The sequence below is a fragment of the Gavia stellata genome, chromosome 4 (genome assembly GCF_030936135.1).
Source record: "Gavia stellata isolate bGavSte3 chromosome 4, bGavSte3.hap2, whole genome shotgun sequence".
NCBI lineage: Eukaryota > Metazoa > Chordata > Aves > Gaviiformes > Gaviidae > Gavia > Gavia stellata.
Window position 1 is genome coordinate 57,621,507 of NC_082597.1, and position 13,280 is coordinate 57,634,786.

The following is a 13,280-nucleotide window of genomic DNA, read 5'->3' on the forward strand; positions in this document are numbered from 1 at the left end:
AGGCAAGGCAGAGGACACGGGTGAGGGACTGCCAGCCCCTGCCTCAGTTAGCCTAGGGGACGAGGCACCAAACCTCACCCAACTCTGCTGCCTTTCCCTCCATGCCACTGAATGACACTTCCCTGGCAGGGTTGGAAGGGTCTTGCTGGTAGGTGCCTGTGCCAGCACGTTCAGCACACCCAGCCTTCCTGGGAACTACAGGAGGGCAGGGAAACACAAGCTTCTGCAGGCAGGCCAGCAGCCAAGACCCCCCCCACAATTCACATGAGCCCCCACAGGGTGAAGCTATGCCAGCAGGACCTGGAGGGGGCAGTGGCGGAGAGCCACCCACCTACATGCAAGGGATGCCTGCTGTGCCTTCCGAGGAAATGGACGTTTCTCACCACTCTGATCCTGCCCACGTATTTCTCAGTGAACTCAGATCTTGCCTCAGGGCACTCAGTGCTATTTGATTTTTCCAAAGGGATGAATCCCCCTCCGCTCCTTTCTAAGCTGGCATGCCACAAGTGCCTTGAACCTGCACACACCAGGGCTTGGCTACACACTGGCCTTCACTGTAGCATCCTCTGCTATTTCATCCTGATCCCTTCCCTTCCCCCTTCTGCTTCCCAAGGTGGCCAGCTTGGAAGCAAAAATATATCAGGGAAGGAACCCAGGCCAGTTCCCTCACTTGCCCTTTCTCCTGTAATCTCCTCTGGGCCTCTCTTGGCTTTGCCCAGTGCCTTGTCACAACTCCCCATGGAGGCACCAGGTGCTGCGGCACAGCGGTCACCCCCAAGGCCTCCCCATGTTTGCTGGGGAAAGGCTTCTTCCCCAGGGAGCCAGCGAGGCAGGCTGAAAGGGAAGGCTAGAGCAGGGAGGGAAGAGACTCGCTTGCCGCCTGCCGTCAGAAGCCTGAACTGAAGAGGAAGATTGCCGTGATCCCAATGCCTCCACCAGCTAGGCCTGGCCTCAGCTGACCTAATGTGTAGCCAGCAGACCAAGAGCACCCCTCCTCTCTCTCCTTGCTGCCCACCTCTCTGCTCTGACACTAGAGTGCACATCTGCATCTTCAAGGCAGCCGCATCACAACATAGTTTTGGTTCAATCCACATGTGACTTCCTGCTGTGCCCTACCAGAAGCCTGTACAGGAAAACTGCTAAAACTCCACCTGCCCTCTACAACTTTCCAGATGGCCTGCATTAAGGGAAACAATGTGCATTTTGCCTACAAAAACAATAATCTGAATTTATAGTTTAACTCCAGTACCAAAGTTCAGCAAATAAGTAAGCATGGGACAAAGACCTTACACTTTTAAGTCATCTGCAAGGGCTCAGGCCACTTTTATAACAGAAGCTTGCCTGCTGCAAGGTGCAACCCCCTGTTTGGGAGGAATAGAGGGTTTCACCAGGAAGAGCTGTCACACCCACACACAACATTGTAAGGAAGACAGCAAGCCACACAGGTGCCAATGAGTGTAGCTATAAGTTATTTATTCTGCAAAACAGAGGTATCTTCTATGGAGTTGAACATTGGAATCACAGCATTATGAACTGAGTTGTGGAAACATTATGACAACACACACACACGCGTACACCTACACACGCGCACACACAGAGCCTTTGTACAGGCCCCTACTCTTCCATCATCCAGAGGGAGCCCTCTCTGCATCTTTATTTGCAAAAACCTGCAGTGATGGTTGCATTCAAGACCCCTTCCCCTATGCACAGGGCGTCCGAGGGAACAAGGGTGGTCAGGATTGGGTGCATGGCACAGGCAACACGTGTGTTGAGCGTACTGCACGTGCTTCCCAGCCCAGTGTTCAGCACATCCTGGATAGGAGTTAACTCATTGGCCAAACACAGCCCTCAGTGGAGCACTTTCATTCTTGCCTCAGTCTTTGCTCACGCAGCCAAGCGCAGGGTGTCTGAAGGAGGCAGATTTCCACATTAGGACACAGTCAGTGCTCCCTGCTCGCCATGGTCCATGTTCCAAAGCCGGTAAAACTCTGCAAAATCCACATAGGGCTCCACACGCCCATCTTCATCTGGCTGGAGTGAGTGGGTGGGTCGGGAACGGAAGAGACCCCCATCTGAACTTGAGCTGCTACTCTGTGTGTGAGTATTAGTTGACTGGAGCGTCACAGTGGGGCTTTGGCTATGGAGAGAAAAAAGAGAGAGAGAGAGAGAGAGAGAGAGAGAGAGAGAGAGAGAGAGAGAGAGAGAGAGAGAGAGAGAGAGAGAGAGAGAGAGAGAGAGAGAGAGAGAGAGAACAAAAGCATCTTTATTTTTCCCCATCTGATGCTTTGGACAAGAAAAGCACCAGAACAAGTGCCAGCTTCTTCACAGATCAAGCTATCCTTAGCAAACAGGTAAAAAGTTGCAGTCTCTTGCTCTATCAGAGCACTAGAAGTATTGAGAACTGCTTGGAATTGATGAACGCCAAAGATATTTGATTCACATTTAATTGGGAGGCCTTAAGTACAACCAGGTATCTGAGGAATGGAAGAGAGGAAGCAGAAAAAAAAAAGAAAAGGCATGCGCTCTGCTGGCCTCCCCATATCCATACAGTATGAGCTTTACGGGAAGAGTCTGGCAGCAAGGAAGGCTATTCTTGCATGACGTGCATTGCAGCCAAAGCAGCTATAGTGTGTCAGCCTCATTGTTTCTGGAGCTACCAGAACACAATAACCAGAGAGCTTCTTCACTTTGCAGTGTGTAAACCGACCACCCTGTGCCAAAGGCTGACTAACTAGTATGATCCTACAAAGTGGATCCAAATAGGATCCAGTTCTAACCTTTACCCTTTTTTTTTTCTCCCTAGCCTCTGAGCAAGCCAACTGGTGCAGCACAGCCTCTGCAGCAGCCTTACAGATGACTTGCACAGTCCCTCTTCCTTATTAAAATGCAGGGCACCCACACTCCCTCCATGCGCTGCACCCAACATACTTGGCACCCAAGATCCAAAGACAAGAGCTGCTCGCTGACAGAGTGCCCTCCCCGAACAGCAGCAGATGCTGCTCCCAAGGCATGTTCCCAGAGCTGGCTTCAGAGCTGCTCATTTTACTCACTCCCACTCCTCACACAATTGCTTTCCAGCTAACATGTTATGCTGGCTGTCAATACTGCAGTCAGGAGGGCCACATTCCAGATAAGGGAATGATTGACAGGTAACTGACAAGTGTCTCTCTGCTCTTCAACCACTTTACACAGTGTGAGGTGCAGAGAAAAACCGCGGGCAGCAAAAGAGCAGGACTTTTACTTAGTGAGGGTGGGGGTGGCTTCATCCAGAGTTGAGCTGCTGTGGGCACCATTGACCATCTGGCCTTGGGAAGGCATGACAAGAGACAGCGTGACACTCGTCTTGCTTGTGCTTTGGGAGCTGGAATACGGCACAGAGACTGGGTAGACACGGCCTCCTGAGAAGGGAGAAAACAAAAGTTATAAAATGCAGTTGAGACGTGAGTGACTGGCGGTGCACAGCAGCAAAGAAATGACAAAGAAGGGGCTAAAGAACCCAAGAATTTATATTAAACTGCCTTTCTTAGATGGTGTACTGTATTCTGTCAAATTGTCACAGACTCTACATCTCAGAAGCCCTTTAATGTGAAAATTCCTTCTACACTGAATATCTCCTCTCCCGATGTTAGGTCAGTGCTGTATCTATCAAGAGATCTTCTCTTCCACCCTGTTTTGTTTCATTCTCTCCCCAACATACCTTGTGTTGGTGTCAGTGTGGGCTGGCTCATCTCACCCAGGGGGTACCCAAAATTCCTCACAAGCAGCGTCATGTCTTCATGCCGGGGACAGAATTTGGACCGTTCCCCACCACTGGCAAAAGTGTCACAGTGGATCCGCTTAACCCGGTCCACTACTGCTTGTGCCACAGCATCCAGCGATGTCTGCTTGGCAAACTCTGTGGCTATCATAGCTGCAATTTCCTGAGCAGAGAAGGAAAAAAAAAAGAAAAAAGGAAGAAGGATGTTCAGAAGATTTTGGAGGAAACTTTTTCCTGCCATCTGATCTAGGAGTTTTTATGGCAACTCATCCGACTGTAATGCTTGCCAGTCTCACCTGCTGATATGTGCCCTTGTGCCTTGAATCATCCCATTCCCTTTAATGGGCTACTCCTCAGGGACAGGCAGCTGCCTAGAAGAACTGGCTTGGCAAAGCAGCTCCCATATTATTACACTGGAATGAGGTGGCACAGGTGTTCACCCTGGCCAGCACTCACAGGACAGATGAGGAGAAAGTCTGTATGAGAGCAGCTGACACTGCCGGAGTGAGTCAACAGCCAAGGGAACATTTCCCATGTAAGCAGGCTCACCTGGTTGGCCTGTCCAGGACCATGAGCTGCTTCCAGCGCTTTGTAGAGCCCTTCAGACATGAGCACCAAGAAGCCAGTCACCCCATCCAGCGAGTGCCCTCCGTGGATTTCAGGCTCTGCTATGATGGGCTTAGATTTAGCAGCACTGGAAAGAGACGGTGTTATTTAGTTTTTAATGATGACATAGTAGGTGAGAATGGAGGGGTCATGAAAAAAAAGGAGGGCTCGAAACCACAAAGTTGAGTTTTTCCTGACCTGAGCAGTTCAATATCAGTATAGCCGTATTTGACTTTGTAATCTCCGATGCGCCGAGTGCTTTCCTGCCCACGAATGGTTCCCACTTGTTTTATTTTCCCTGCATCCAAGCCTGCCAGATTGAAAACCAAAAAAGTTTGACTTTGGGAAACCTGCAGGACTTCCTCTGGTCACACTGTTGGGAATGAGAAAAGAAATATCCACAGCTAAAGAGAATTGTAAGACAGAACGAGATGCCAAAGAATCATCAGGAGTCCAACAGGGAGAAAAAGAAGAGCAGTTTGCCATGTTCCAAGGGACACTTTTCATTAGTTGTAGTCTGGGAAAGAGAGAGAAGGAGCGAGATGCACACAGCCCGACACGTGCACTCCGAATGCGACGGCTGGCCCTGAGACAAAGCCCACATCCTGGTCCAAAGCCACCAGCGGCAGCTGGCCTGGGGGCACAGGCATTCACTGAAAAGGCAGAGGGGAACATCTGCACCTGTCAGCTCTGGACTGTGTGATGGGAGGAGAAGGCAGGAAGGAGGAAGACGTATGTGAAGGATTCTGTTTTTTCTTCTGCCTATTATTGATCCCTGCTCCTAAACTCCACATGACAATTTCACTAATACACTAGACTGCAGAGGGAGAAAAGGAGAACTATCTACAAGAGGCACTGAATTTGCTCAAGTGCTCAGACTGATGTGGGCTACTCCTAAAATAAGGACAATGACCAAACAAGTATTTATTTAAATACATTTAAGGGGATATACCTCTGACAGGGGCTAGGAAGGAATCCCATCTTGAAGAAGGTTCTAACAGGGACCATCTGGGTGCAGCTACTATTTGAGGCAGGACTCAGAGCAGATGAGCCACTGACCTGCTCTGTTCTGGCAATTCCCCTTTCCTGATTATACCTAGAGCTAACAGGCAGAAAACGTTATTTTGAGATTTTAATCTAGGGATGACTGTCCTCAATACAAGGTGAAGGCAGGGGTCCATCTGAAACTCTCCCTGAGTCAAACCAAGCCTCACTGCACAGATGGCTCCACACCTACCCCAGCAGTAAGACACAACTCTGACATCTGCTGCAGACCAAAGCTAACTCATCAACACGGCCTGGCTCATTTGCCAGCTCCTGGCAGGGGGATACATGCTATTGACAGACACAAACACAGGGAGACTCGCAGGATGCCAGAGAGGTTGTGTCTAAATCACAGCAACTCTCCTGGAGCACTGAACAAGCTGCAACATGCGAGGTGAAGAGCCACAAAGGCATAAGACCTCTCCCTCCCTTCCCCCAGGAGAGGTGCAACACAGGCACCATCATGACAAATGCTATCCCCCCTACCTTTTATCACTGTGCTTCAATTTAGCCCTACAACAACCTCCTTCGGACCCCAAAACAGCCTGTGTACACTGGCTTGTTCCACAGGCTCTCTCTTCTGCTGCGACTGCCAGCAGGAGAGCCGCTGCTGCGCCAAGTTAAGGTTGGTATTTCTAGCAGATCCCTGTTCTACTATGGACTGCAGCTAAATTCTGCATTTTTGGCAGTAGAAAAGGCAGTCAAAGGGTCTCTTTTCCTGGATTCTTGTATTCAGTCTTCTGTTTCATAGCACATACCCCTACTGCAGGAGTATAAGTAAAAGAGGAAATGGAAGAGAAATAGAATAAAACAAGACCCAGCAGCAGAAAATAACCACATCAACAGCCTCACCAGATAAGAATGTATCTACCAGGTGAACCTAATGAAGAATGCCAAGTTAGATCTACGTAAACAAAGGTACAGAACATAACTATCTCAGTAAGAAGAATTCGGTACTAGCAATCACACAAGTGGTCTGGGCTAGTTCTAGACCAAGAAAGAAAACACATCAAACACTGTAAAGGAAAAGGGAAATTGCCTAAAGCAAAATGTCAGCATTAAGACTTCAATAGTTATTGATGTGAGAGCAGTAAATGCTAGTGCTTGGCCTGGCTCTGTCTGAAGCACAGCTGCTTTTTTTTGCAGCAGCTTGTACAAAGGCATATTGAAATGCACCATCCCGAGGGTGTGGCATCACACAGAACTTAATCCAGCGTAACTGTGGTTTCCCTCCAAACGAGCAGTCAGATACTGTCCATCCCGCTTCTACCCTCTGGCTGCATGCTTCCACTCCTGCCTTTCTATGAACTCCAGCAATCACACAGCTGGAGGGCAAATCAATGTCAGTTTGGCAGTCGGACACAAAACTAACTCTCAAAACTTGAAAAAAAAAAAACCAAAGAGGATAGTTTTCCGCTGGTTCAGTGAGCTGAACTTACTCTCTGTAGCCTCACAATGGCTAGATATGCAGAAAAAGAAGGCACTGAACTTGTCATTTGAAACCATAGTAAGCTTCTTTTTGTGGTCATTTATTGTTTCCAGCAGCTTGAGTCATTCCTGGTGCCCAGGTAAACGGAGACATGTGATGTTCTCAGATAAGAACATGAAACCAAACACTCACCCAGCTGGGAGAAACGAAAAAGTTCATCCTCATTCTCTGTTGTATGGTCCACATTGAGCTGAGTCACCTGCAGTCCATCCACCGTGGACTTGCATAACAGTGCCCGATTGGTACCTGCAGTGGGAGCAGCGAGATGAGGCACCAGAGAGCTCTACCATTAAGAGGGAGAACATATCCAAACGGAACAGGAGAGGGGACTAAAGACAGAAAAGAAGAGAAAGGCTCGTGTACTGTCTCATCACGATCTCCAAAAAGTAGCCTTGCTAGCAGCATAGTAGGCTTGCTAGGCAGCTCTTCATCCAGGCCTGAGCCAGTACCTCACAAGAAAGCTCTCCATTTCTCAGTGAATCTGCACTACTGCCTCTCAAACCATTTTCCCTCTGTTCTTTGGTCATACACATGGCATCAGCCAACATCTGCAGAGATAAAGAGCCAGGCTGATTTCAAGTGCTCCTGTAAGTAACAAGCATATCACTCCTTGGCCACAGACCAAAGAAACTGTCCCCCACATTCAAATTTTTTTCACTTCCTAGAACCGCAGCCATCCTCCGGAACACCTGGACTGAGCTGCTGACAAAAAACAACTCACCCACGTTGGCGATATAGAGCTTGTTGTTGAGAACTACAGCCACAATAGCCATAGCTCCTCCAGAGATCTCCTGTTCTACGACCTTCAATCTCTCCACAATCTTCTGGTACTGAGGAGGCAGCTGGTGGTGAGGGACACCCTGGAACCCAAAATGAGGGGGAAGCTTAAAGACACAGTCTGCAACACAGAAACCACAGCTGGAATCAAAATTCTGTAAGGAGGGGACTCGTCTTGGCACGTCTTAGCCTCATGCCAAGACTGTGCAAGACATACAATTATTTGTTCAATCCTAACAAATGACACAGCTCCGATAAGCTACTGGAGACAACAGTCCGGTTCACCTAAAGAGCAGAATCCACATCTGCCCAGATGCCATGCAAATTTGGGGCCTTGCCTCTCATCTGCCTCATATGGCTTTGTCCTCAAAGAGCCACACGTACAGGTTGTAACTCCTCTCCATGATACACTCAGCTCCTGACTAAGATAACCAATGATGGGCCTAAGCAGTGCCAGTATGAATAGTGGAAACTCTGGGAAATGGACCAAGACGCTTGCTTCGCTTCATGCAAGCTCCCAGAAGAGAACCACAGAGAAATAATTTTCAATTACAGCCTCCCTTGGACCAGACTGACTAATATGCCCAAACCTCATCCAGCAATCTGGAGGGTCGGACCTCCAGCAATCTCTGTTCTTAAGGCTACATTACCTCTGGTAGCTGGGACTGCAGGCTAGCCTTCTCTGCCAGGGCATCATCAATGGACTCCAGGAAACTTCTTTCCACCACATCAAAAGCCTAAAAAAGGCCATGAAGAGAAACTAAGCTCTTATCCAATGCCTACAGACCTTTGAGGCGACCCATCCTCACCTCCCTAAGACTGGCTCATAGAAGTGGATGATCAGTGTACATACAGACGTTCAAGAATCCCTACATCACATTGAAACACAATTATTTCAGCGCAACTACTTAACAACTTGTAAAAACAATCTGCAACAACTCAAAACAGGAGACAAAAACATAAAAATTACATTCACAGCAATGTCAGAGACCTATCTGATTTTGTGTGTTGATTGTAAGAACTTGCCTATCACCCAAGAAAGCACATGCACAAATCCATCTCCCCACACATTAAGTTCACCCTTTTACTCATTGTCGTCTCCTTCACAGGCTGACTTATTCCTACATGTCCAGTGAAGACTAGCTGCAGCTTCCTGGAGAGCCCTCAGCACTGTGCTGACAGAGCCAGGGGGACAGATGGGTATGAGGCGGGAGTGAAACAAAGCACTACAGCTGCTCAGGATGAGTGCAATTGCCACCATTGGCAGATGTTTCCAACCCCCACAGAAACCAGATGCTGCTCCTCTGGTGGCAAAAAGAGGAGGTGGGTATTGCGAGAAGCAGGAGCCGTTCCCAGCCAAAGCTGCTTTACCTGCAGCAGAACTCGACGCACATCAGCATCACTGTGATCTGCATGTAGCTGGCCCAGCAGCAATTCTGCAGACAGCCTCTGACCCACAAAGTTGGTGACTCGGTTGCCATCATAGCCGTTGAAGACACCATAGAGGTAGCAATTGTTCTCGCTCCTGTCAAAGAGGGCAGAAGCAAAGAGGTTGCAGATGTCTGTGAGATGCAGGCATATGTAACAAGTTCCTCCAGACACCTCCTGCATGCTCAGGCCCCACCCTCTTCTGAGTCCTGCATGACAAACTAAATACCACTTTTACCTGCCCTTGTGTCCGCAGGAGTCTGTGTCCCAGGTGCCACCCACTTACCTGAATTTTAACCAGTTATCTTCCAAGGGATGACCCTCTGTCCCCTTGCCATCTGCACTGTAGGAACGGTTTGGAGCTGAGCCCACCCCGGAGAGATGGCAGGATGGCAAGTCATCTGTCCAACTGGGCTGCTGTTCCTGGGAGACAGAAAGAGGAAAGAGACCATATAAACGCCAAGCAGCCTGAAGTGAGGATCCTGGTCCAGTACAGGTTACGAGTCCATCGCCACCCTCTTCTCAACCCTTCTCCCTTTGCTAACAGGGTAGCACACCACCCCAGCCAATAACTTCATGTTCCCTGCTGCAGAACTGGATCACTTACCACTTCGTTTCCCTCTGAAGCTGAGCTCTGGCTGCACCTCCGGCTCTTGCTAACAAGAAACCAGAAGTGAAATCTGCACGCGAGTTTTACACTCGATACAGCACAGCACTAGCTTAGCTATTCATTTGGTGAATCAGACCCTCACGCATCCATGGCACAGGAGTACAGGAAAGGCTCTGGTTCCCCACTGGAGTACGCTCACCCAGGACAAGGGGACTGAGGCCCTGCGGCTGCTAGCAATTAGAGAGGCATCCCTGGGGCCGCCATCTCCCTGGCGCAGACTGACAGTACACGGACAGGCGGCCTGCAAACGCCAGCTGCTCCCTCACACGGCGGAGCACTTCGAAGCCCGCAGCACAGGCACGGCCCCCCCAGACACCTGCCGCCCCCCCCGTCCCACAGCACTGCAGAGCGGCAGGCCAGCCCAGGGTGGGGATCGATGACCACGCAGGGCCCCCACACAAGGTGGGACCCCCTGCCCTCAGGCGGTACGGGAGACGGGAGAGCAGCAACCCACCTCCCCACTGAGAGGGGACGCTCCCCACCCTCGCCGGGCCTCCCCCTTCCCCCACTGCATTGCCAGGGGCGGACGAGAAGGAGGCCCAGGTACCCCCTCGCACCCACCTGGGGGGGTGCGTGTGCATGGAGGGGGGGAAGGTGCCACTCACACTCTGCAGCAGACTCCTCCTCTGGGCCGCCATCTTGGAGCAGAAGCGACCTCCTCCCGCCCGCCCTTCTCCTCCAGAGCAGCCGAGTCCGCCGGATAGAGCGGCCGCTCCGCAGGAACCCGCCTTCCCCGCCCCGCTCCGCCCCGCCCTCCCCGGCGGCGACGGCTCCGCCCACCTGCTCGGGAATGGCCACGCCCCTACCTCACACACCCCCGCCCCACCCCCGCCCAATGGGCGAGAGCGGCGGGGCGCGCTCGAGCGCAGGCGCGTGCGTGCACACTCTCAGGCTCCGCCCCTCGCGCTGAGGTGGGGTACCGCGGGGCGGGATGAGGCGGCCTCGGTTCGCCCACCGTGGTTTTCAAGCCCTAAAACCGCACTGGCGTATCGGCTTTGAGGGCACTTGAAAACGTGGCTTGAGCGATGCTGTGGAACCCTCTGGGGCTCCCGAAATGATACCCTGGAGAAGCAGGCACCCCCCTAGAGACCCTGTGGTGTAGGGGGGCTTGCGGTGGGTCCCCCACCGTGATGCTTGCCCCTGAGTGTGGTCAGCTCACTGCCCTGAGGAGAGAAATTCCACGGAAGTGAAATATTTTAAAATTTCCCTGTTGTTCCCCCTTCCTCTTGTCTAGCGGGAATGGACACATCTCCATTTCTTACCTTGAGGCCTTTGTTGCGTGAGAAGGAAGCACCTTTTGCCCACCACTGTGTGTGGAGGGGGAAGTAAGAGGGACAGAGTTGTCAGGATCCTGTGAAATGGGGTCACCTTGGGCGCCACAGCCCTGAGGGAGCCTGGTGTTGAAATGTTTTTCTTGGCACCTCATCATGCTCTGTGCATCCTCTAGGGAAGATCCAGCCCAGGTAAGCCCAAACATACCAGCTCTCAGCTGCACTGCTGCTCTGTAGACACCACAAGAGGCATCCATTTGTCTCAGCTTGGAGTCGGTCTCATGCTGTGGTGATCCACAGCCCTTTCCCACCGTCTTTTGCAGGCTGTAACGAGGACATAGTGGGACCATGCCCTCAGGCCAGCAATGGGAAGGTGTCTAGATGAGCTGACAGGTGGTTCTCAATACCCACCACAGTTTGGAGCTGTTCTTGGTAGTCTCGAGTTAGGCACAAGAGTAAAATTGCTTGTGTGCCTGCCTGAATGATACAGACAAAACCAGAGATCACTGATTTTGCTCTCCTTTAAGAACCTTTCCAGGCTGATGTAGGCAGTTTCAGGAGGGACAGTTTCCATTGAATCAGCTCAGCTGGAGCATGAGGGAAGACACAAGAATCATTCCCACCACTTTCTCAACCTGGAGGGCAGAAGAGCCCTCCAGGTGTGTGACTGGCATATCTTGAAGTGAGTGATGGCTGTCAGACAGCCTGCAGCAGCGGGGGGCTTGGAAAAGAGCACGTTTCCCTGTGTGGCTCGAGGCTGAAGGGGCTCCAACATGACAGACGTGCAGTTTCAGTTGTGTAGCAGTGCAATTGTGGTGAGGGGGGGAGCGTTAAGTAGTCTTGACTTCCAGCAGTGGCTTGATACTCTTTTAATGACATCTTTGTGGCAAATGTATTAGATTCAGATGCACTTCAGAAATAATTGCCAGTTAATTGGCCTCGTTCTATGGAATGATGTTTTTTGCTGCAGGGGATCCTGCCGGAGAATTCCAGCTCCCTTTCCTGTAAATCCTTTGTCTATTGTTTTGTTACATCTCTTTCTTTCAAATATACAAAGATTACAGATCCTTCCCCTTCATGCAAGGCTCACAAATATTCAGCCATTCATGCAAACTTAGGTACACAGGCAGAATTACTTGTTTAAAGGTTATATTGGCCTAAAAGAAAACGCTAAATTTAGAACCTCAGTCCACAAACAAGTTTCCACATGTTTAGCTTTCTGTATAAGCTTCGTCTCACCAATGTCATTTGGAGTATTCCTGTGGGTAAAACTGAGTGAGAGTGGGTACAAATAATTATAGGAATGGGTCTCGAGTCACATTAAAATTAAAAGTAGAATGGATAGATTTAGTACTGATAAAGATTTGTTTTCTTACCAGTATCAAGAAGAATTCCTGGTGCTGCAGAAATATGTGAACAACAGCATTGTCCGTGTCATTAAAAAGCAACAGGCGAGTTTCTCTGCTTTAAAATACGATGTCACTTTTTCAGCATTGCAGCAGAAGCTTATGCTTATTTAATGACATTCAAGGTTGCAGTCATGCACCTTGATGAGCACAGGCAGGCCCTGTCCTTGCTCAGAGGACCACTGAAATCAGCAAAGCTTCGGGTGTGCTCAGAGACTGCCAGCGTGTATCGCATTGCAGGACTGGGAATTTAGGAGTCATTTCTGTCTTCTTATATCCGTAAGTGAGTCCTTTTGAGACTAACAAGAGCAGAGTTTGTGTGGGGGTGCAATGGGACAGAATGTGATCTCAGTAAGAGAGCAAAACAACTTTCCTAAAGATACAAGATAGAAAAGCTGCCACTTTCCTTGTTTGTACAATGACTAGTCACCTCTTGCAGTTAAAAATGTGCCCTGTTCCTAATTTAAATGTCTGGCGTCAGCTCATAGTCACTAATCTTTGTCATTCTAGTTTGTTTTTTTCCTGCCCGTTTGGGCTGGAACACAGACCTGGTGCAAAACATTTTTTTCTTGGTAAAAATACTTGTGCCAGCTTCTGTCTGGATATTCCTGTGATTCTGTCACTGAGCTTCTGCCCTAACCTTGAGCAAGGCAATTAACTACTTGGCCTGCAAAAAGTGAATAGTAAGATTTACCAAACGAGGCTGCTTGCAGGGCTAAATATATATTTGTCCAGCATTTCATAGTCCTCCAAAGGAAAGTGCTAACCGAAGCTGGTGTGCTGCTTTACGAGTATCTGCTCACAGAGACCAATAGCTTCATGCAGCACTTGC

General features: G+C 49.9%; 1 protein-coding gene across 2 annotated transcripts; it reads right to left on the reverse strand.

Annotated features, from left to right (window-relative positions):
• Positions 1–1,452: 1,452 nt before the first annotated feature.
• TAB1 (TGF-beta activated kinase 1 (MAP3K7) binding protein 1) lies at positions 1,453–10,409 on the reverse strand. Of its 2 annotated transcripts, none has more exons than XM_059815921.1 (11): positions 10,377–10,409; positions 9,388–9,524; positions 9,045–9,198; positions 8,324–8,410; positions 7,618–7,756; positions 7,029–7,142; positions 4,562–4,673; positions 4,307–4,451; positions 3,706–3,920; positions 3,242–3,412; positions 1,453–2,137 (listed from the first exon to the last, which is right to left on the reverse strand). In XM_059815921.1, exons 1-11 carry the CDS (start codon positions 10,407–10,409, stop codon positions 1,930–1,932), a joined length of 1,515 nt encoding a protein of 504 aa, XP_059671904.1. In that variant the 3' UTR covers positions 1,453–1,929. The 2 variants fall into 2 exon arrangements, with proteins under 2 accessions (XP_059671904.1, XP_059671903.1); XM_059815920.1 differs by having other exon boundaries at positions 3,242–3,398; positions 3,698–3,920.
• Positions 10,410–13,280: the final 2,871 nt, after the last annotated feature.